Source organism: Tympanuchus pallidicinctus, unplaced genomic scaffold (genome assembly GCF_026119805.1).
Source record: "Tympanuchus pallidicinctus isolate F22 unplaced genomic scaffold, pur_lepc_1.0 scaffold11, whole genome shotgun sequence".
Classification (NCBI taxonomy): Eukaryota; Metazoa; Chordata; class Aves; order Galliformes; family Phasianidae; genus Tympanuchus; species Tympanuchus pallidicinctus.
This window is the reverse complement of record NW_026294627.1, coordinates 16,564,394-16,586,075: the sequence shown is the minus strand read 5'-3', so window position 1 is coordinate 16,586,075 and position 21,682 is coordinate 16,564,394. Positions and strand designations below refer to the sequence as shown.

At 38.9% G+C, this 21,682-nt stretch overlaps 2 protein-coding genes across 2 annotated transcripts in view; one reads left to right on the top strand and one right to left on the bottom strand.

Annotated features, from left to right (window-relative positions):
* Positions 1–21,682, bottom strand: part of TNFRSF19 (TNF receptor superfamily member 19) — a 501,102-nt gene that overhangs the window by 397,344 nt on the left and 82,076 nt on the right. The window lies entirely within an intron of this gene.
* The window catches only part of MIPEP (mitochondrial intermediate peptidase), a 67,436-nt gene that overhangs the window by 34,331 nt on the left and 11,423 nt on the right, over positions 1–21,682 (top strand). The window contains exons 15-16 of the mRNA XM_052671195.1: positions 4,289–4,363; positions 8,899–9,018. Of these exons, the coding sequence (XP_052527155.1) occupies positions 4,289–4,363; positions 8,899–9,018 (195 nt within the window). The remainder of the gene's footprint in view (positions 1–4,288; positions 4,364–8,898; positions 9,019–21,682) is intronic.

Sequence of the window (21,682 nt, the reverse complement as noted above, 5' to 3'; positions counted from 1 at the left end):
CAAAAAGCTGGCCAGCACTAAAATATTTTTCCTAGATAACTGAAAATGAAAAAATCCCAAGGAAAAAAAACCAAAAACAACAAGGGAATAGGGAAGACTATATTAATTAGTTACTCAAGCTGAATTATTCAGGTAAGCTCACTAACTCAAGCCATACCAAAGTGTAGTTGTTACAATGTTAAGCAGACAATCTGGTGAATGTGTACCATTCTGTATCACAGTGTTTAATTTTGTTTGTTACATGTACAGATATGTGGTAGGTCTGTTGAGCTAAATCATTTTAAGCTTGTGTGTCTTTGGAGGCTCTCTTGAACAAAGGCCAGTATTTCAGCTGTTCAAATTTGAACCGACTTCATTTTTCACAGAGATGGAATTACAAAGGCAGTATTGTGCTATCATGATTACAGAAAGAATCCCACAGATAGTAAACAGTCCTATCGTGTCCCTGTTACAGCAGTAAGGAGTTAAGCCTGCTTTGAGAATTTGGAACACAGGGAATTTTGTTCTTTTAGCCACCATTGCAAACAGGCTAAAAAATCCGTGCCAAGATCTGAAGGTTATTTAATCTAAAAGGATGGAAAAATGGAACCCAAAGTAAAGCACGTAATATTTAAATTTGAAAAATGCAACAATTATTCCATTAAAATAACCAAAGCTCACTGAGGTCTTTCTTTTAGAATGATGACAATTTGATTTTATCAGATAGCTCATCTTTCAGAATAGGTAAAATAATACCACTGATGCATTTTTTCTTCAATCAGCTGCTCATTAAGGGGCTCTATGAGGCTGTAACAGAGTATGGAGAAAAGGTTTCTATTGCCTGACACAGTTCGTCTTCCATAGTATAATTAAGACTTCAGTGTATCCATATGCTTGACATTTGCAGAAATAAGCTTTGAAGCTGTGGTCTTTCAGAAACTCTCTGGAGTTTAATTTTAGTTCACTAAAATGTTGAATTTTAAACTCCCAGAGGAATAAGTTCAAGTTCTTGAATTTAATCTAATTTTTGCCGGGCAAATTCTTCTTCACTTGTGAATTATGATCAGACCACAGTCTTTGAGCCTGATCATTAGCGCTTACTGGTGTAAACGAAGAAACATTTCTGTCTTTCATTTACAGCTTTAGCACTGATTGATTTCAACAAAAGAACATTTATACTTTTCTCACATCCTTTTTTTCAATAGGTATTGTCAAAAGAGTTATTTGTGATTTCCTGTTAATTTTAATCTGCTTAAGCAGTAGGGCTTGCTCTCTCCAGGGCAGAGATGATCTGCATTGTTTGCTTGATATTCATATGGCTGTAAAACAGATGAAAGATTTCCTGGAGGTTCTTGGCATTACCTCTATTTCAGTGGATCTCTTGCAGGTGCTGCTAAGCCATCCTCTGTGGAAGGTGACCTGGGCAGCTTTGAGTGTTCCTTCTAGTTATGACCCTGGAATCTCTAAAGAGCATTTCTGTCTTTCCCTTCAGGACTTTGGTCTAGAATATGACATAAGCAGAACAGAAGGAAGAAAGGGATGAATGCAGAGGCTGCCTTTTCAGCAGTCATCCTTGAGGTCAAGCTATTTGCCATAGAGTGATTTTTTTGATATGATGGAGAGACTGTAAGAAATGCTCAGCTCTGAGCTGGGAATCAGAGCTGCTACAGTTGTTTCTATGGCTGGTTCTCCCAGGAAGCATGCGGTGTTTGTCCGCGTCGCCAAACCTTGCTGCTCTGCCCCAGTGAACAGGGAACTTGAATTTCCCAAATCATGAGGATCTGTGTGATAGTAGTTTACCAAAATGTCAATTAGCAAAGTCTAAGTGTTTTGGATTTTTTTTTCCTATTTATTTTGTGTACCAGATGAAAGTCTGTACACTTCACTTCCTCTTACCATTATTTAATGTAGCTGAAATATGAAGTTGAAAATTCATTATGGTGAGGAGCTGGTTTGATGCTACTGGTGGGAATGCTCTTGGCCTTAACACTCTTAAATTTTAACTGTGCAAAATACACATATTTGCTATTGCCAAGTTTTTGAAAGTTTAGCTTTTTTCCACTGAAGAATTACAATCAATGAATTACAGTTTTTTCATGCTTTACTATATAAAAAATACAAGTGCTTCTCAAAGAAATTAGTTTTGTTTAATTTCACGCTGTACTACTTCACTAGGAAGTGAACACCTCCAGAGATTTGATGCTTAATAATGAAATACATTCAAAATCGTTTAGTTTTCCTTACACAGTGGCTTCTCCCACCGCAGCTGAAACTGTTATTGCAAACTCGTGTGTGCTTTAGTAGTAGGATGAAGAGTCGTTGAAATGCTTGCCTCCCTTGGCTTATGTAGAAGGATAAGACAACACATGTCCATCGAACCAGGAGAATTGCCCAGGCATAACATTTACTGCCATTTCCATTATTCTGTTGCTTGTTGCTTTAATAAGTTTTCTACATTGTTAAATATCAACTCTTTGAAAGGGTTGATAACTGCAGGACAAGGGGAAATGGTTTTAAGTTGAGGGAGGGAAGATTTAGGTTGGATGTCATGGGGAAGTTCTTTACTAGGAGAGTGGTGAGGTGCTGGAACAGGCTGCCCAGAGAGGTTGTGGATGCCCCGTCCCTGGAGGTGTTCAAGGCCAGGTTGGATGGCGCCCTGGGCAGCCTGGTCTGGTATTAAATGGGGAGGTTGGTGGCCCTGCATGTGGCAGGGGGGGTTGGAGCTTCATGATCCTTGAGGTCCCTTTCAACCCTGGCCATTCTGTGATTCTATGAAATAATATTTTGAACAATTCTAAATCCAGTGTGGAATGTCAAGATACTCAGCAACTAACATCTTTATTACAGCCTGTTTACTCTTGTTTTGGTAGTCCAAAATCTTAGTGTGATCCGAAAGTCGATTAATATATTTGGGAAGGGTAAATGCTGACCTAACATGGGTACACTGTAGGATAGACTTTATGTTCATTGGTTCATTTCTGTGTGCTGAAATTTAACAGCTGCACATATTTATGACAGGCAAAATAGTGGGTGTTGTTCTATCCCATTCTTGACCCAGCTAACATTTGTCTTGGAGAAGAGGTTACGAGCCTTGGCAAGTTACTGCATAAAACAGCTGTGCAATTTGAGAGTTTTCCTTATCTCCTTTAACTTCCAGATTCCACAGAGTTAATTGATAACGTTTTCCTCATCTACATGTTACTTCCCCAGAGTTAGTTTTTTCTTCTATGAACATTAACACCATTTGTCTTGAAGTAATATCATTTTCACAGAGTCTGAACATAACAGCTCTGCCATCAGTATCTGTAAACTTTGATGTATTATTTCTTAAACTCTTCGACACGGTGTACAATTGTAGATATGCTTTTACAGTTCAGTGTAATACCAAACATCTGTAATACATTATACAACATGTAATAACTTTTAAAATATTTCAGCAAGGGCACAGTTATTTTAGCCATATTTAACATCTTTGTTAATAAAACTGCTGGCAAAAAAGAGAAAATGCTTACTAAGAAAAAACATCTATTGAAAAGCTTCAGAAGCAGTGGAAGAAGTCTCAGGTCAAGTATTCATATACAGATATTCTTAATATCTGTATATATCTGTATATCTATACAGATATTCTTAGTCTTTGGATGCATTTATAAATATCTGGATAGAAAGTCAAGAGGAGTTTGCTTAATGACTTGAAAAATGTCCCACTTTCAGACTGTGGTGGCATGCATAATTTTTACTGCCACAGGTGTGGAATAAGTTCAACTTTGTTAAAAATTTCAAGGGATGAATACTGACTAATCAGTGTGACCAGACATATCTTTGCAGGTAAGGGTAAAAGGCCACATGCTGTCCCATTTGATCATATAAAAGCTCTGCTGGCTCTGTGGAAGTTAAGAAAGTCTAAACAAGCTATGCTCAAAGACGGTGGGAGAATCTATTGTAACATCTACTTTGAGGATTAGTCAGGATGACCTGTGGGGACTTGATCTGCCCAATCCATTGTTCTTTATGTCTAAAGATAGTCGTATATTTTTAACAGGCATCTAAGAGAACATGGGAACATTTCATAGAAGAACAAACACTGGGATTTGATTGCTATGTAAATTATTGCTGATATCTCAGTTTCCCATTTCATGCTTTAGCAAATGAGATTTCCTTCCTCATTTTTAATTCCTCAATGCAATGCATTTCAAAGATGTTTTTAGTATTGCCAAGTCCTTTTTTCCTCTCTTAGTCTCTTTTAATACTAAGTGCACTATTAACAAATTTACAACAATTCTAAATGTGTTCTGATTTTTTTTTTTTAAAGCCACTGCCAAAAAACATGGTGTCAAGACTGTGTGAGTCCAAAAAGGTGTGTGCTGCAGCTGATATGCAACTCCAGGTATTGTCTTTGTGTTCTAATGGGACACACATTTTCTATATAGAAAACATGCAGAAAGTATTTTAACTTTTCTTAGCATTTTAATGTAGATATCTTACCTAGATGTGTAAAAATTAGTGAAAAGGATTTCATTTTGATACTCATTTTCATGCTTGTTTTCATTAACATATTCTATGATCAGAGGTCTGGAGTGCATCCCTTATGAAGACAGGCTGAGGGAGCTGGCCTGGAGAAGAGAAGGCTGCAGGGTGACCTCATAGTGGCCTTCCAGTATTTAAAAGGGGATTATAAACAGGAAGGGAATCAACTTTTTTACTCGGGTAGGTAGTGGTAGGACAGCTGGGAATGGTTTTAAGCTCAAGGAGAGAAGGTTTAGATTAGATGTTGGGGGAAGTTCTTCACAGAGAGGTGGTGAATTGCTGGCACAGGCTGCCCAGAGAGGCTGTGGATGCCCCATCCCTGGAAGTGTTCAAGCCCAGGTTGGAGGGGCTCTGGGCAGCGTGGTCTAGTACCAGATCTGGAGGTTGGTCGCCCTGCATGTATCAGGAGGGCTGGAACTTGATGATTCTTAGGGTCCCTTCCAATCCAAGCCATTCTGTGGTTCTTTGATTCTAAAACTAAGTGTATAAATGTAAAGGAAAACATATTGAAAACCACAGCTTTCAGAGAGGACCAAAGTACCAGCGTTTCCAGATGTGGTCTACGATTGTGTTCTTAAATTCACAAAATCATTCAGGGAGAGCTCTTTGCAGTAGAAGTATTGTGTGCCTTTGGATCATTAAATGAGAATGAGAGATAAACCTTAGTCAAATTATCTTGTTTCTGCAGGTCCACTATGAAAGTGACAACTTGCTGCTAAAAGAGAACTTGTTACCAAAATTGGTGACTGAACTGCAGCTGTACAACTTCCCTCTCTCAGTGTTTGGGGCAGTAATTAAATCCATATGTCTTTATTTTCTGAGGACAGATGTGATTGATCAGTCATTCTCATAAACACATTTTCACTGTCACTTTTCTTCAAAGAAAGAAAAGAAACTTAGAGTATTATCTTGTCTATATAAATATTTTTTTCCAGTCCTGCTAGGGCAGTTCTCTGTTGTGAACAGTAACATTATAGCATTCAGCCACTTTTTTTTTTACAGTGGGAGTTTGGCTGCGTTTAGCTGCAAGCTTCTGCTGTGGAATTTTTATAAATTCATTTTCTCCTCTTCTTCTTTCCCCCTAAATCAAAAGCATTTTCTTGCTACAGCTGACCTAATGCTTAGGTGATGCGACTCTGCTGATGCCTTAATAAAAGATTGCCACTGTTTTTGAAATGAGGAAAGAAACAATTCCAAAGATCATCCCCTTGTAAATTTTCTGTTTGAAAAGTATGCAGATGATCTCAGCGATGTGCACAAACATGAGTTTTGCTGGTTAACTGAAGTTGATTTAAAAGAAAAACTTACTTAAATATTTGCACTTTGCTCTTTGCCATAATTTGTAGTGATTTAAAACTGATCAGAATACTTGAGCATGGACCTGTAAATGTATGAATCAAAATTAGACTGTTTCCAGGATATACATGTATTTTTCACTGGTTAAACTTAAACAGGTTTTTGACACATGCTTTCAGTGTGGTGCTGGTTTTCGCTGGCCAGTGTTGACTGTGCAGGCACTGTGAGCCTGGAGGGTACTACCTGAAGCTATTCTGAGCCCTCTCAGCAGGTCTGATTTTGAAATGCACATTTTTCACTCTGGAAGAGTCTCATGTAGAGATAGCTGAGAATCCAGAAAGAGTGTGGTCAAGAATATGTTTAATTTGCGTAGGAGTTTTTGGAGGAGAAAGCAATTCTGGATCAAAAGAAAATTTATGCTGAGAACGCTTAATGGAGGACCTCTGTACATAAAGTCCACCAGCATCAAGTAATTTGCCAGTGTACAGTCTGTTAATCATCAAAGTGATGGAACAAGTACTTCCACATGCATTCTTTTATTCTGTGTCCATACCATTGATATGCCCATCAATTACAGGTGGCCCAGAGAGCTTGTGGATGCCCCATCCCTGCAGGCATTCAAGGCCAGACGAGATGTGGCTCTGGGCAGCCTGGTCTAGTGGTTGGTGACGTTGCACAAATAGCAGGGGGTTGAAACTAGATGATCTTTGACTAGACCATTGTATGATTCTGTGAAATGGATTTATTTTCAACTTTTAATATATTTTTGCTATAACACTGTCAGGGTTTGAGACCAAATAAACCACATTGGGGCGATAAGGATAACAAGAATAACTGTCTGTCACAGGTACATGAACAAATGACACAATGTTCCTGTCCTGCAGCAGGGGAGGTGACACACTCCATGATGGTGGGGATCACCACTGTGGTGATCTCATGGGCTAAGCTGTGTGATCTCCCTGCTGCTGTTAGCCCTCAGGGGCATCTTCCCCCTCCTGTGAGGCTGCTGCTACCTCTGTCCTCGGGTAACTCCAGCCCTGTAGATTTAGAAGCAGGGAGAGAAAACCCAGCTCTTTTGGAATCAAATTCCTGTGGTGCCTGGTAAGTGACTGGTGCTGGCAGTGACGCAGCGATTAAGCAGGCTGTTTGCCCTCAAATTGCTCATGTAAGTACAGTTCAGCCAGTCTCAACCCCTGCCAAACTACCACAATGCCACACAGAATAATATTAGTCATTTCCTACTTTCAGCACCGTATTTTTGGAGTTTCCAAAAATGCCTGCAGAAGTATGCACTCATTTAAAAAAGATTGGCTGACCATTTTCTTTATTAATTAAGAAAAAATGTTCCAGAGAAGTTGGTTGTGTGGCAAATACAAAGTTCACACATTCCTTTGTATAACCATTGTTACTATTGTTAATGTGAAAATATAATAATCGATTGAATAAAAATGTATTTTAATCTGTAGATGCCCAAGTATGTATATAGCACTAAATATGTGGTCTAAAAAGACTGCGATTAATGACTATGCCTTTTTTGCAGGCTTTGCAGTGAGTATATTCTGTATTGATGACCAGATGCTTTGCAGGATTTGACTTTTAAAAGAATTCAAAATGCTTGCAAATTTTTGCAGCAGGAGGAAAAATGCCTAAAGGTCCTTTTGTTGTCCTTTCAGAAAATAAGTCTACTGTCATGGGACAATAAGAAATAACACTGGTTTTTTTCATTATAAAATCTCTCCGTTTTCTTCCAGCTCATGTAATCACATAGTCAAGAGGAAAGATACAGGAATCTCTATGTTCAGAAAGCCTTTGCCATACAGTATCTTTCAGTCAGCAGTAACTTCACTGGAAGATCCGTGACTATTTACATATGAATAGTAATTAAGTGGACAGGGAGTGAGAAAGAAGTGCAGAATTGAGTTAAGCTGATACATAATGTCACTGCAGAAAGGAAAGACTGCACGCACATAAATAACTACTTGATGGCCTTTTTATATTTTTAGGTCCTTTGGGAAATGTATTTTACTGCAAGTAGAAATGGTTGTCTAACTGCTGCTTAATGTTAAGTGTTAGCATGCTCCTCAGCTGTATTATCTAAAATCCTGTGGACCTGGGATATGTCTCCTTTTCCCATTTCAAAGGCCTGAGTAAACATGCAGAACTGTGGTTCATAGATGGGAATGCTTATGGATATAAAGTTCATCCAAGTTTATTTTCAGGGATGGATTTTTTTTACAATGCTTTCCAGGTGGCCTGGCTCATAGCTTGCTTCCCACGCTTTACATGTGCCAGGATCAGGGGAAAGCTTATAGCTGGCTTCAGTGACTCATTTCCCTTGCTCTCTAACACTGCATTGTTCTTTAGGCAGGCCATTTCACCGGCCTTCAGCTCCTGTTTCCCCACTTCCTGGCTGTGAGTTGAGGTATTGCTCCAGTTCTCTGACCACAAGCTACTTGACTCCTAATTTTCCTTTAGGAAGGGTCCTCCACCACACAGTCTGCTTCGTCTTGTGCGGAGCAGTAGGAGCAACTGCAAACTGGTCCTAACAAAACAGGGAGTTAGAAAAACAGAGGATCAAGGCTGAGCTGAAGCAGGATGCCAAATTCTGTGAACAGATGCTGAAGTGCCTGGTATTTGGTTTGGGTTTTTGGAGAGGAAGGGATGTCAGTGTGAAATAACTCGTGCTGAGCCAGGGAGGCCTAGGCTGATTGAAGACAGTGAGTCTTACTGGGCTGTCAGTTCAGCTTGTTTTCAGACCTATTCATGGTGCTTACCATTGGTAATATTCTCAATCGCCCTTGCAACTGTAAATGCTGTCACTTTTCTTAAAGAGCTAGGGACTTACTCTGCATTGTCTGTTTGGTGTTTGTTAAGTGCCTGACTCTCTTGCTCAGTGTCTCTATTTAGGACACAAATCTAGCCATGTCATTAATGACTTTGGGTCATGGCTAAGCTCTCTTCGGTTTGTTAGAAGATAGCTTAGTCAAACAGAATGAATACAGTCCTTGGAAAATGTTCACATTTTTAGTGTAAGCATGCCTTTTTTATTGTCACATACCAATACCATGTGCCTAAGACAAATGTGTTTTATGTCCTTAGGTCTTTTATTCTGCCTTGGACCAAATCTACCATGGGAAACATCCTCTACAGAAGTCAACCACAGAAATTTTAAAGGAAACACAGGAGAAAGTTTATGGATTGCCACATGTACCTAATACAGTGAGTAGAACTGTACCAAATAAAGAAGTTTGCTACACTATTCTGCGTATTAATACCCTGCTTCTCCTGCACCCAAGTCCCAATACTCAAATGCTTATTGTTGTATTGTCATGATGAATGAGTTTTCTTTGTTTTAGTTACTTTATCCAGAGAGTTGAGTGTTGGACATTTTTAGCTAAAAATCATTGTTAGATAAGTAACACATTTTTCACAGAATCGTAGTGGTTGGAAGAAACCTCTAGAGATCATCAAGTCCAATCCGCTGCTCAAACAGGTTCCCTACAGCTCAGGAAAGCTTCCACACTCATTTTTGTATGACTGTAGCTTAACACTATTATTGAACACTGTTATTGAACTAAATAACTTACTCTTATTGTTTCCAGTGCATTCTAATCAAGGAACACACTGGAAACATTGGGAAGTGGGTTTATATTAGATTTGCAGAGGTCTATCTTGAAAGGCAGTTAACACTGTACTGCATGTTGGGTTTTATATAACATCACTGTCAGCATGTGAAAGATAGTCACTATGAAGTAGAACTTCAAAGAGAGTTTTTTCCCACTGTACTTCTGTGACTTCTGGCATGTCGTTTATTCTTTCATGTTGTTTCTGTAGCACAGGTTGAAAGTATTCCTTAAACACTTGATTTCTGCTGAACGACATAATTTTGGTCTTCACTGTGACCAGTAGTGCATTTGTCTTGCATTTCATGTGAGCATCTGAAAATGCTTTTTTCCTTGCGGGAAACGTTACCCCCTTTCTCAGAGAGGGAAGTTATCAGATCCAGCTTAAGTTCTTTCCCCATTAAAATGCTGCTTCTGCTGGTTGGGAAAAGCTGGAGAAGAGGAATCAAGATATCTTCAGAGTATGATGTCTGACATCTTAATAATTTAGTGAGTTGTTTTATTCCACTCATCTGCAAGTGTTACTTATCCTATGAATGGAACAGTTCCTTGCTTTCGAAGTTAGCCTGCATTTTTTGTTCTATTTAAAAAAGAATATTTTTAGCTGTTGCCTTCAATGGAGTGCAGCATGTCATAACAAATGTAGCCTCAATATGAGGAGCAGTAACAAGTTTTTGACAAGGAGCTTTATCCTAGCAAAAAATACTGTGAACTCTTGAATTATCAGAGTGTCTATGTTCTTCACAGTTACTGAATGTAAAATTAATGTGTCTGGTCAAGAACTTCAATACAGTCTAAATTTCAGTAAAATTTAATGAGAAATGACATTAGAAAGGCAATAGCACTCTGTAGACTAATTCACGCCTATAATTTGGCTTGCTAATTTTGGAACTTTTCTTACAAACTTAAGATTTGCTTTCAGCTTAATTTGCAAAATGGAAAAAAGTTAAGGTCATGTAGATTGAAAGGTTTTTTCTAATTGATGAGAGGATATTCCTTTCATTTTGGTGCTAGACATTGAAATATGGTAAGAGAAACCAGTTGTTGTTTTCATCTGTCATTTTGCTGTGCACAGATAAATTTGACAAAGAAAAATGTTGTGATAATTAGAATATTACTTGCTTCCTAGCTGTTTAGACTCAGTTATGAATTATTATTTCAGGCCCCTGTATCTTAAATTTTAATGGTGCTGGGTAAAAGTAATTCTTGCAATTTACCATAACAGCATTGTTTGTCAGGGCTGCACAAGCCATCTGTTATTATTTCCTGACAAAATTCACCTTAATTCACTCTTACATTTCTTGACAGGCAAATAAATTTAGTAAATAGCCTTGGGCTTCGGCCTTATCATGTAGATGCATTTTTTGAAGTAGTCACAACAAATGTCTTGAGCAGATGGATTACAGTCTTTCAGAGGCACAGCTCAGATAGTAGGACAGTTTCTCTCCACCTTTCTGTTACAGTGCTATCAAAATGGGGAACTTAAACTATGCCTAGTAAGTAAATGCTGTTGTTCCTGTGTAGTGATGCCTATTTTAAGATGAACCAAACATTCTCCTCAGGAAATATCCTATCTTGTGTGCCAGCAATAGGAGGGATATAGGGAAAAAAATCCTGTCAAAGTCTGTATTTGCCATTGAGATAGGTTTTACAGGCATTGAGGTGGTTGGCAGTGTGTGCACCTGACACTGGCTTGTTGATGCAGTCACAGAAGCTGGTGTTGCATGCAAGGCAGAAAGGAAAGAGAGTAGAGACTGTACCAACAGGAGCACAGAAACACAACTTTCCACAAGACTTTGTTTTCCAGAGGAATGTAAATCTCAATTTCTGGCTGGCCAATTCTTAGCTTTCCAAAAGGATGCCTAGTTTGCTGCTGGCTCTTGATAGGTGAAATTCCTCTGGGACTTCTTTGCTCTCTTACTAAGTCCAGAATTTGATGACTGCCAGGTGGGACGAGAAACTGTATCTGTTTGCCTGTTTTGGTAGTGTCTGGTGGTTTTGTTGCCAGAGATCTGTTACTGAGTTTTGAAAATGAATAGCAATTTTACACAGGCTGGATTCTTGAATCCTTAAAAAGGAAGCAATCTTCTTTACTCTTCTAAGAAATAAACCAAATATTAATGACCGCACATTTTCCTGCCATATCTTCCCAAATGTACTTGGTGTTGAAATGTGTGTGTTCTGAGGAGTGCAGTGCTCTGCCTTTTCTGATGATTTTTCTTCAAATCATAGCTTACTTCTCATCTACAGTGATGCCAGTTTGCATTTACTGTGGCCTGCCTTGCAATTGATGACTGTCTGCTTTTAGCATATCCCTCCTGGTCTCTTCTACCTTTGTGTCTGAGATGTCCAGAGAGGCTTTCTTAAAAAGTATCAAGTGACCCTTTGATCAACCTGAAACATGATCTAAGTTTCTCCCCCCAATCTGTTGATTAGTCCTCTGCCTGTCCCCAAAGTTCAGACTTAAAAACTACTTCCCTTTGAGACAGTCATCAAAATTTAATGATAAACCTTTGTTAGTCCTGTGCCAAGCATAATAATTCCTATCTCCTGCTGTGGGTTTTGGAAACAAAATATGAGACACAGGATAAACCGGGTCTGAGTTGATAGTGAAGATTGCAGCCTCCTGCAGGTACAGGAAAGAGTTTGCAGTAATGAAGTAGTTCTGCTATAAGCACCAGCTGCCCAAATGGTTATACCTGAATTTTCTTTGTGAAATAGCAAAATGGTTTGAAATTTGGGTTCCTCTTAAAAAAAAAAAAAAAAAGTATATTATATAATTGTATGTTAAGTGTTTGTCTTAATGACCTTTTTTTCATTCTAATCCAGAGGTTTGCTGGGAGGTGCTGATCTGGATCTCCTGCAGCAATAAGGATTTCATTTGACTTTGTACACTATCCATATAAATATATGGATCTCTGTATAGGTACTTGAGTATAAAATGTAATGTTGACATTAATCCCCACACTTAATTATAATTACATGTGGCAGAAGGGAAGATGTTGCTATGCAGGGAAGCTTTTGATATTTTTGAGATTAAATAACTTGCTAATATACCTTTTTGTTCTAGTACATTAAATACGCATTGTTCCAGAAGGACCTCTTCTACTTGTGTCCTAAAAATTACATTAAGTTACAGGTTTAATTGTGCTTGTATACTTCTGTCCAGAGTGCAGTTTTCTTTGGCAATAAAAGAATTTTTTAATGGCCTATGGATGCTACTGATTAGAGACCGAAACATCTGTAAAACCAAATTTGTTAGTTTGCCAACAGAAAACAAGGTAGTTATTGTTAGAGATACCCTAGAGGGAAGAAGTGTATGAAAAAATGGTGTATCACCAATGTAATTGTTAGTATTTCTTTTTCCTGCAGCTGGGGGGACTCTGCCCAGACAGGGATCCTGACCTTGGAAGGCCCCACTTAGATCCTTGATTGAACTTGCTGGGATTGCATCTGTTGTGTTCTTCACAGAGGAAGTCAATGGATGAGATGTTACATAACATTTGGAATATGCTTGCTTGTGGAGTCTTATCAGGCACTACAGGAAGTTGTGGCTTGCCCATCCTTGCTGAGGGCGTAAAGGTTTCATTAATAAGGTGCATATAAAGACATCTGGTAATTTGGTCAGCTGAAGAGAATTTGATGTGTAGCAGAGAGTCAGAACTTGCTTCCCAGCAGAGAGGAGATAGGTTTAAATGTCTTTCTGCAGCAGGCATTGCTGCCTGATTCCCAGCTCCTGTTTATAGTGTTCAAGAACACCTGAGAGCAAAAGAAGAGCTATATACCTCTTTATTTCCTAAGAGCATTTTCTTAAGAGTTTGAAGGTAACTTGACCTCATGCTCAATGGTATTAAAGTACACCACAGTTCAAAAGTGGAGACCATGGAAACAAAGTGGTTTTTGAATTTCAGTATTGCAGTCTTTTACTGGTCATGATAGAATCATAGAATCCTTAGAGTTGGAAGGGACCTTTAAAGGTCATAAAGAAGGCCTCCAGGGACAGGGCATCAGCCAAATCTCTAGACAACTTGTTCCAGTGTCTCACCACCTTCACTGTAAAACATTTTTTCCTTCTATCTAAATCTCCCCTCTTTAAGCATGAAGCCATTTCCCCTTGTTCTTTCGTCACAGACCCTGCTAAAGGGTCTGTCCCTTTCTTTCCTGTAGCTCCCCATTATATATTGAAAGGCCACTACCAGGTCACCTCGGAGCCTTCTCCAGGCTGAACAGCCCCAGATCTTTCAGCCTGTCCTCATTGGAAAGGTGTTCCATCCCTTGGATCAGTTTTCTGTCCCTCCTCTGTATGTGCTCCTGCGGGTCCCTGTCTCCTCGTACTGAGGACTCCACATCTGGATGCAGTACTCCAGGTGAAGTCTCACAGCACAGAGTAGAGGGGCAGCATGACTTCTGTTTCCCTGCTGGCCATGCTGCTTTTGATGCAGCCCAGGATACAGTTGTCTTTCTCTGCCAGGAGGGCACATTGCTGGCTTATGTCCAGCTTCCCATCCACCAGTATCCCCAGGTTTTTTTTTCAGCAGGTCTTGTGCTCAACCCTTTCATCTCCCAGCTCGTGTTGGTAGTGAGAATTGGTTCGACCCAGGTGCAAGTTCTTGTATTTGGATATGTTGAACAATCCAGAGGATTTGGAGAGTTCAGAATGTTGAGATTTTTAGTCTTTCAAAATAAGTCTAAAATCATTTGCAACCAATTAAATATATAAGTATTTAAAAGAGCATTAAATGCCCAAAGAGCGTGATTTATGAGATGCTGCTAAAGCTTTGCTTATGTTTTTTGGGTGTTCTGGTATTTTGTGTTGGGGACTTAGCACTGGCCAAGTGCTGTGTTCTGTAGTAGGTGAATGACATAAAAAAGATGCAAGCAGTGCAAAGCACAAAGAAAAGGATTTGGAAAGACGATAGCTTTAGAAACATGAACACTGTAAGAAGTTGAAAAAATTAAGGTAATTTTCTAGCAAAGAAAAATTAGGTGGGTACACATAAGCATGTATGTTCTGGTACTGAAAACCTGTAATTGGAATTGAGACATCAGTTGTTTCTTATGAACAACCAGTAGTGGAAGGGAAAAAAGATGGCTGACAATACAACAGATGTCATTGTGGTTGATATCAAATCTTTTGAAAGTTGTTAATCTTTTCCCTCTTCTGTTGAAGAGGGCAACACACTCAGCAGTTACAGGATTTCCATTATAGGCAATCTTAAAGAAATCCTGGTTCTTGATCACAGAAACATACGTTTCATAATAAAGATAGAGGGTGTTCTTAATGGATTGCTTTTCTACTTTTCCTCCAAAAAAATTACTTGAAGAGACACTGATGTTGCTCTTATTCAGCTTTTTTGAGTGTTTTGAAGAGAGATGAAGTCATGCATCATTACTCAACCTCTTGAAGTTTGTGTAACCCCTTCAAAGTAATCTTTTACCTTGCCATGTTGGAAACCAGAGTTGTTTACACAAAGTGCAAATCACTGGATTAGTTTTCATATGAACCTTCTTAAAAGTATACTATAAAATCAAGTTGAAGAGTCTGGGTTTGAAGAAAAGATTAATAAAAAAGTACACAGTGAACTCCAGGGGAGTGATATTTCTATAAATAATTAATAGCTAAAAGCCATTTCAAAAGGATCGGTGCCCTACTCAGTCCATTATGAATGTAGATGCTGCATCTTTCAAAAGCTCTTAAAGTCACCCTTCAAGGTTTGTTTGGGTTTCTGTCTTTCTGGAGTTGAGTTCATTTTATGATAAAGAAAATACTGATGGCATATATTGTGAAGATTTGTTTTCTAGTGGTAATACGACACTATTCACTGGGCAACTACCTACAGCAGCAGAGTGTGTACAGATATCAGAAGATATGAAACACTTTTAAGGAAATTCTTTTAGCCAGTGTTAGCCACATGAAACTCAAACATACATTAGTGATAGCATTTACATTTAGTAGCATTTTGAAAAAAAAAGTGAAGGAAGTAGTTGCATACATCACTTGGTAACGTTTTGAGATACCTATATGTTTTTATAGATACCTAAAATATCTCTATATATTTAAATGCAGATTGCTTTGTTTAGTCATATGTATTTTTGTTCTCACATTTCCTGTTTCTGTTTTTCCCCAGGATTGCAGTACTGGTGCTATATTTGATAGTGATAGATAAAACTAATTATAATTTCTGTAAATGTAAGCTAAAGAACTGGAATGAAATACTCTTCAAACACAGTGGGAAATTCTTCCCTCTGTAAAAAAGCTTGCAGCCAAATCAGAAAAAAACGAGAGTAGAAGTACAATCACTCCGTCTTACGAGGAGCTGGCCTTTAAACAGAGAGGGCCAAGAAGTCATTTCTTCAAGTTCACATTGGATTTTATGGGAGATTCAAGCTCAGAATCACGATCTATCTGAAATGGCTTTGGCAAAAGATAGTAAGTGAGCATTACTGTATAATATAGTAGCTATCATCTACCAGTGTAGGTACAGGTAATTCACATGATGAAGTTGTACTGGCAAATAATATTTTGCAGTTACAACATGACTTAGCATATTTCTTGGGTTTTATAAGAGCTTATTTTAAGAAGCATTGATGTTTGTTTGTTTGTTTGTTTTTTAATAAGAGGTCAGTGCTTAAAATTTGCTTTAATTGGTAATGTATCATAAAAAACTTAGGCTTCAATATGAAATCTGTATCCGAAGGAGAGCTCAGTGACCTGAATCCAGTCATCTGGGGCTTATGAGCCTTGAAAACTTAGGCAGTGCTAAAAATGATTCAATGGCAATTGAATGGTCTGACTGTGTATTGCTTGTTTGTGTATGTGTATGGAATTACATGTTAAAAACTGTGGAATTGTCTGTTGGTATGATTTTTTAGGCTTTACTTTTCAATCTGGTTATATTTATAGGTAATGCTGTCTCTCAATATGCTGAAGTGAGGTCAGAATTTAAAATCAGTCTCCCTATCTCTGTCTTGTATCTGTGTTTTAAGGATTGTGGAGCAATCATAAGTACAACTTTTTGATGCTGATGTTCTTTGTTGTCTCCCACATCCCCTCTTCCCCCCAGTCCCTTTGCGGGTGGAAGAGGCTGAAGAGTTTTAAATGATTTTGCTGTAGTAGTTCAACTCCATTAATGGTTTCTAAATGAAAGTGAAATATTTTTCTTTAATTTAAGTAATCCAGAGACCATATGGTACATATCTTGAATCACCTAAGTGGTTAATTGCATGTTAAATTCCTTTCCTCTTCCCCAGTGTAAACAACTGCAAAAATATTTACATTCCATGCCTTGCTAGATTTATTTATCGTTTTATAATAAAAACACAGAAGTGTTATAAATTGAAATTCTAATCTCTTGCTTGACTTGCTTTCTAAAATGTCAGTGATGTCTCTGGGTTGGTTTACTTTGTGCTCTCTCCCACTCCTAACACAGAAATGCACGACACTGAAAAACGAAGGAGTGCTGACATTAAGCAAGTTACGAGGGCAGCTCAAGATGTGGTTTCGTGAAATTAACTTTCTGTTATTCTAAACAAGATTAGAAACTGCAGTAAAGGAAGTGGCTTTAGAACTTTTTATTGGAATTTTTTATTATTGTGAAATTCTAGAATCGTGGTGATGTAATTCTATAAAATTTGGTGTTCAGACCAGAAATAAAGAAAGTAAGTTAACCAAAGAAGTAGGTGCATACCTCTGAAAGAATTGCTTCTGCCACTCAGCAAAAGCTCTAGGATTTCCTCAGAGGTAGCCCCAGGCATAGACTGTAACATCTGCACCCCAAAACTCATTAAGTTGTTTCTTCAAGTGAGAATGAATTGAGGATGTCTTCAAAGCTTCAAGCTTATGTAACTAATAAAAGAGGGGAGAGAAATACTCTGATTTGTTACAGAATGAAGCAGAGAATTCCTTAAGCTATAAAGCCTCTTCTCATTTCATAAAGCGAAGGAGTAGTTTAAACTTACCAGTGGAAAAATAAATTCTGTGACGGGATAGTTTGGCCTCCCCAAAATATGTGCTCCTGGCAGCTGAGCTGGAACCTCGGAACCTGGCAGTCATGGCCCAGGCTTCTGTTGGCAGTGCTAGGCTTCTTGCTGCAGCTGCTACACACAGACAAGAAGAGCCAGAGGATCTTTATTTGGCCAGCTTCTTCAGTCATCTACTGCAGGCTTGATGCTTCTAGCAAAGTGAGTGCAGTAGAGACTCAGGAAACAGGATTCATTCAAGTAGATGAGCACAGGAATTCTAGGAGCCATTGGGGTGAGTCTTGAAATTTCAGTACTTGATGACTTCTGGTGGTTGCAGTTCTTTGCAGTGAAACCTTCTCAGTATCATCCTTGAGTTTTGAGGAGCAGGTTGTTGAACTTCTGTCTGGAAAAAAGTCTGAGTTTGACGATGAAAATGTGAACAAGTCAAAGGAAAACAAAGAAACCACATCTGGTCATCAGATAGTAGTGTTTTTTTTTTTATTTTGATAAAGGTATTTTTTACTACCAGTGTATTAAAATGATGTGTGCACAGCTAGTAGGACATCAGAACAGGAAATCTGCTAAGCTGGATGTGCAGCATCCAGTCAGATCTGCACCACACATTGAGTTCACCCATTTTCTGTATTGAGAAGTGGCCTTGGTTTCTCGATCTGTTGATTGCAGCTCTCTGTATTGTTTGTGTGCAGAGCTAGTTGGGTGATGGAAGGGATTGTCCCGCTCTGCTCTGCGCTGATCCAGCCTCACCTCGAGCAGCGGGTGGAGGTTTAGGCCCCACAGTGTAAGGACATAAAACTGTTAGAGAGCATCCAGAGGAGGGCTGTGGGGGTTGTGAGGGTTCTAAAGGGTAAGACGTGTGCGGAGCCTGAGGGGAGGCCTCATGGCGGCTGCAGCTCCTCACAGAGAGCAGAGGGCAGCGCTGAGCTCTGCTCTGTGTGACAGCGACAGGGAACGGCATGGAGCTGCGTGAGGGGAGGGCGGCTGGGGGTGAGGGAAAGGGGCTGCGCCAGAGGGCGGTGGGCATGGAACAGCTGCCCAGGACCGAGTGCTGGAGTTTAGACAGTGTTTGGGCAGTGCTCTCAGCCATGGGGATTGGATTTTGGGTGGTGCTGCATGGAGCCATGAGTTGGACTCGGTGATTGTTGTACGTCCATTCCATTCAGGGTATTCTTTTCTGTTCACTTCCAGCTCCTGTTGTGCTCATTTTCAGTGTGCTTATTTGCATGCCAGAAGCCTGTTGTGCTGGAAATTCACTAACATTGATAAGCCTTGCTTCTCAGCAGAGGGAATTGTACTGATTTCCATGCTAATTGCTGTTCTGTTCTGTCTCCCAAGTTACCAGAGCCTCGAGCTTCTTTGTGATTCTCATGAGTGTTCCACCACTACTGATAGCCAAGTTCAAGGGCATTAGGAGCAATACCATCAACTTTCTGCCAGATCCAGGAGTTCTCCACCCAGTAGCCACTGAGATAAGTTGGCTGCTTCCCCACTGAGTTTCCTGCCAAAATAAAAATTTAATTAAGAAAGGGGAGGGGGGTGGCACCTAATATCATCCCCATCAAATATTGTTCCTCATGGAAACTGTTCAACAACAGGCTGTTGTTGTAGTTACTCTAACACACATTTTGTAATTAGAAGACTTAAATGATGTAAATACTTCATTTAGCGTTGGGTATTTTCAGGTTCTCATTCTCACTTGTGATTTTTGTCTTACGATGCAAAAATATAAAAGGAATAAAATACACCTACAAATAGCTAAAGTCACAGCAGAAACTGATGAAGAGCATTTTGACAACTCCAAGTGCTAGTCAAGAATTACTGTAGTTTGTTTTTCTTTTCAAATGAAGTAGGAGGATTTTATACAAAAATTATGCTTTTTTAATTACAATTATGTAGTGACTTACCTGCAGTTTTTTGCTTTCAATTTTGTCTTTTCAGGTTACATATTAATTTTTAAATGAGTTGATCTTTGTGATAATCTTAACATTAGTAAGTTTAGAAATCACATTATTAAATCTTAAATTAATTTATGTTGTCTTCAAACCAGCTTAGTTTCACTGAACTAACAATGTTGTTAAAAGAAATGCCGTGTGTTAACTTTCAAATAGGTGTATTAACTTTTAAATATAAGGGGTAAATTATTTTGATTTTTCCTGGAGTGGTAGTCTTATACCCTTATATCCTCCAGAGATAAAAGAAATTTCTGTCCCCTGACTACAAAGGCAGCCTCCATGACTAGTTTGGGCAAGACACCTAGTTTGAGGTAGCTATTAAGTAAAATGAACTGGATCTTACCCTGAGAGTATATCCCACAAGTACTCTATTTAAAATTCCTGGGAAGGTGTAATGTTCTATCTGTATGGCACATGTATCTGAGATATTTTTGTTTGTTACAGGAAGGAATGGAAAGCCTTCACACTTTGGTAACATTTCAGGCATGGTTATAAGGGAAGATTATAATGTTGGTAGAGAAAAGACCCTTTTAATAAACGCAGTGGATCAGTTGCACGCCTTTATTTCAGTCTGCTGTGTTGAATAAAAAGCAGGCATGAACATGACCCATGAATGGCATATTATCACAACCCATGGGCTATGCTGTAAAATGTGCTGTTTTATAAACTCCTGGAATGAGTTCGTGGAACTTTTTGAAGTAGGTGATTACTCAATCTTCATTAACTTTCTTGCTGCTTACCAAAAATACAGCGTTTAATAAGGAGTGTGCCTTAGTTCTACATGTCTAGCCATTATCCTCCCAAAAATGAAATTGATATGTCAGTTGTTTTTTTATATGAAGAAGTCATTCAGCTTTGTGAATAACATAGTTATGAAATCAAGTCATTTTTCATCTATAGATAGTTTTATTAGAATGGAATTTCATGCTAAAAGGTGAACCACTTACAGTGGTGTGGTTATTTTTTATTGATCATAGATCATAAAGGAGTACTAGCCTAAGCATATCAACGGGACTAAGTGCTGGATCTTGCATGTGGGTCATAATAACCTCATTCAGTGGCATAAGCTTGGGGAAGAGTGGGTGGAAAATTGCCCAACTGAAAAGGACCTGGGGGTATTGGTCAACAGCTGGCTGAGCACACATCAGCAATGTGCCTGGATGTCCAAGAACAACAGCAACCTGGCCTGTGTCAGAAATAGTGTGGCTAGCAGAACTAGGGGAGTGATTGTCCCCTTGTTTGCAACACTGGTGAGACTGCACCTCAAATACTGTGTTCACTTTTGGGCCCCACACTGGAAGAGGGATGTTGAGCAGTGAAGCTGGTGAAGGAACTAATTATGAGGAGTGGCTGTGGAGATTGGGGTTGTTTAGTCTAGAGACAAGGAGGTTGAGGGGAGAACTCATTGCTCTCTACAACTCTGCTGCTACCTGAAAGGAGATTCTATGGCATAAGTCTCTTTGCATAGGAGGCAAGTGACAGGACATAAGGAAAAAGTCTCAAGTTGCACCAGGAATGATTTAGACTGGACATCTGGAATAATTTCTTCATGGAGAGGATGATCAAGCATTGGCATAGGCTGCCCAGGGAATCAATGGGGTCCCTTTCTATGTTGGTATTAAAAGAGACATTTGGATGTGGCACGAGGGGTCATGGTTTAGTGATGGGACTCAATAGATCAGCTGATGGTTGGACTTAATCTTGAAATTCTTTTCCAACCCAGATGATTCTGTGATTTGGCATTTTTTTGTTGACTATATCTCATCTGTATAAGGTAGGAACAGTTTTTTTAATACAGGCAGATCACTCCTTGTGGGAGTAGTGGATGCAGTTTAACGTTACCTGCAAACAAATATTTGAACAAAGTCCAGTATGGAATGTCAGTTACTAGAACAGCATTGAATTGGAAAGTGTACTTGAGTAATATAAAAGATAATGAACAATGATGAAATACTGAAGATAGAGAATGAAGGGATTGTGGAAACTCCTTATCAGAAGCTTTGTGTGAGGACTGAAAAAGGTTAAGAACAGGGAATGACAACATGCTAGAGTTTTCCATACTCTATGCAGAAAAATCTGTACTGATTATGAAAACATTTAAAAATCATCTATATCCTTCAAACCTTACTAGGAAGTAGTGTGTTTATTATCAGATTTCCTGAGTTGTTGTTTCCACTATGAAAAAAATGTCAGTTGTGTGATGCCTTTGGAAATTGTTATTATCATAGAAACATAGAATCATTAAGAATCATCTAAGATAATCCAGTCCAGCCATCTGTCTACCACCAATATTGCCCACTACACCACGTTCCTAAGTATTACATCTCC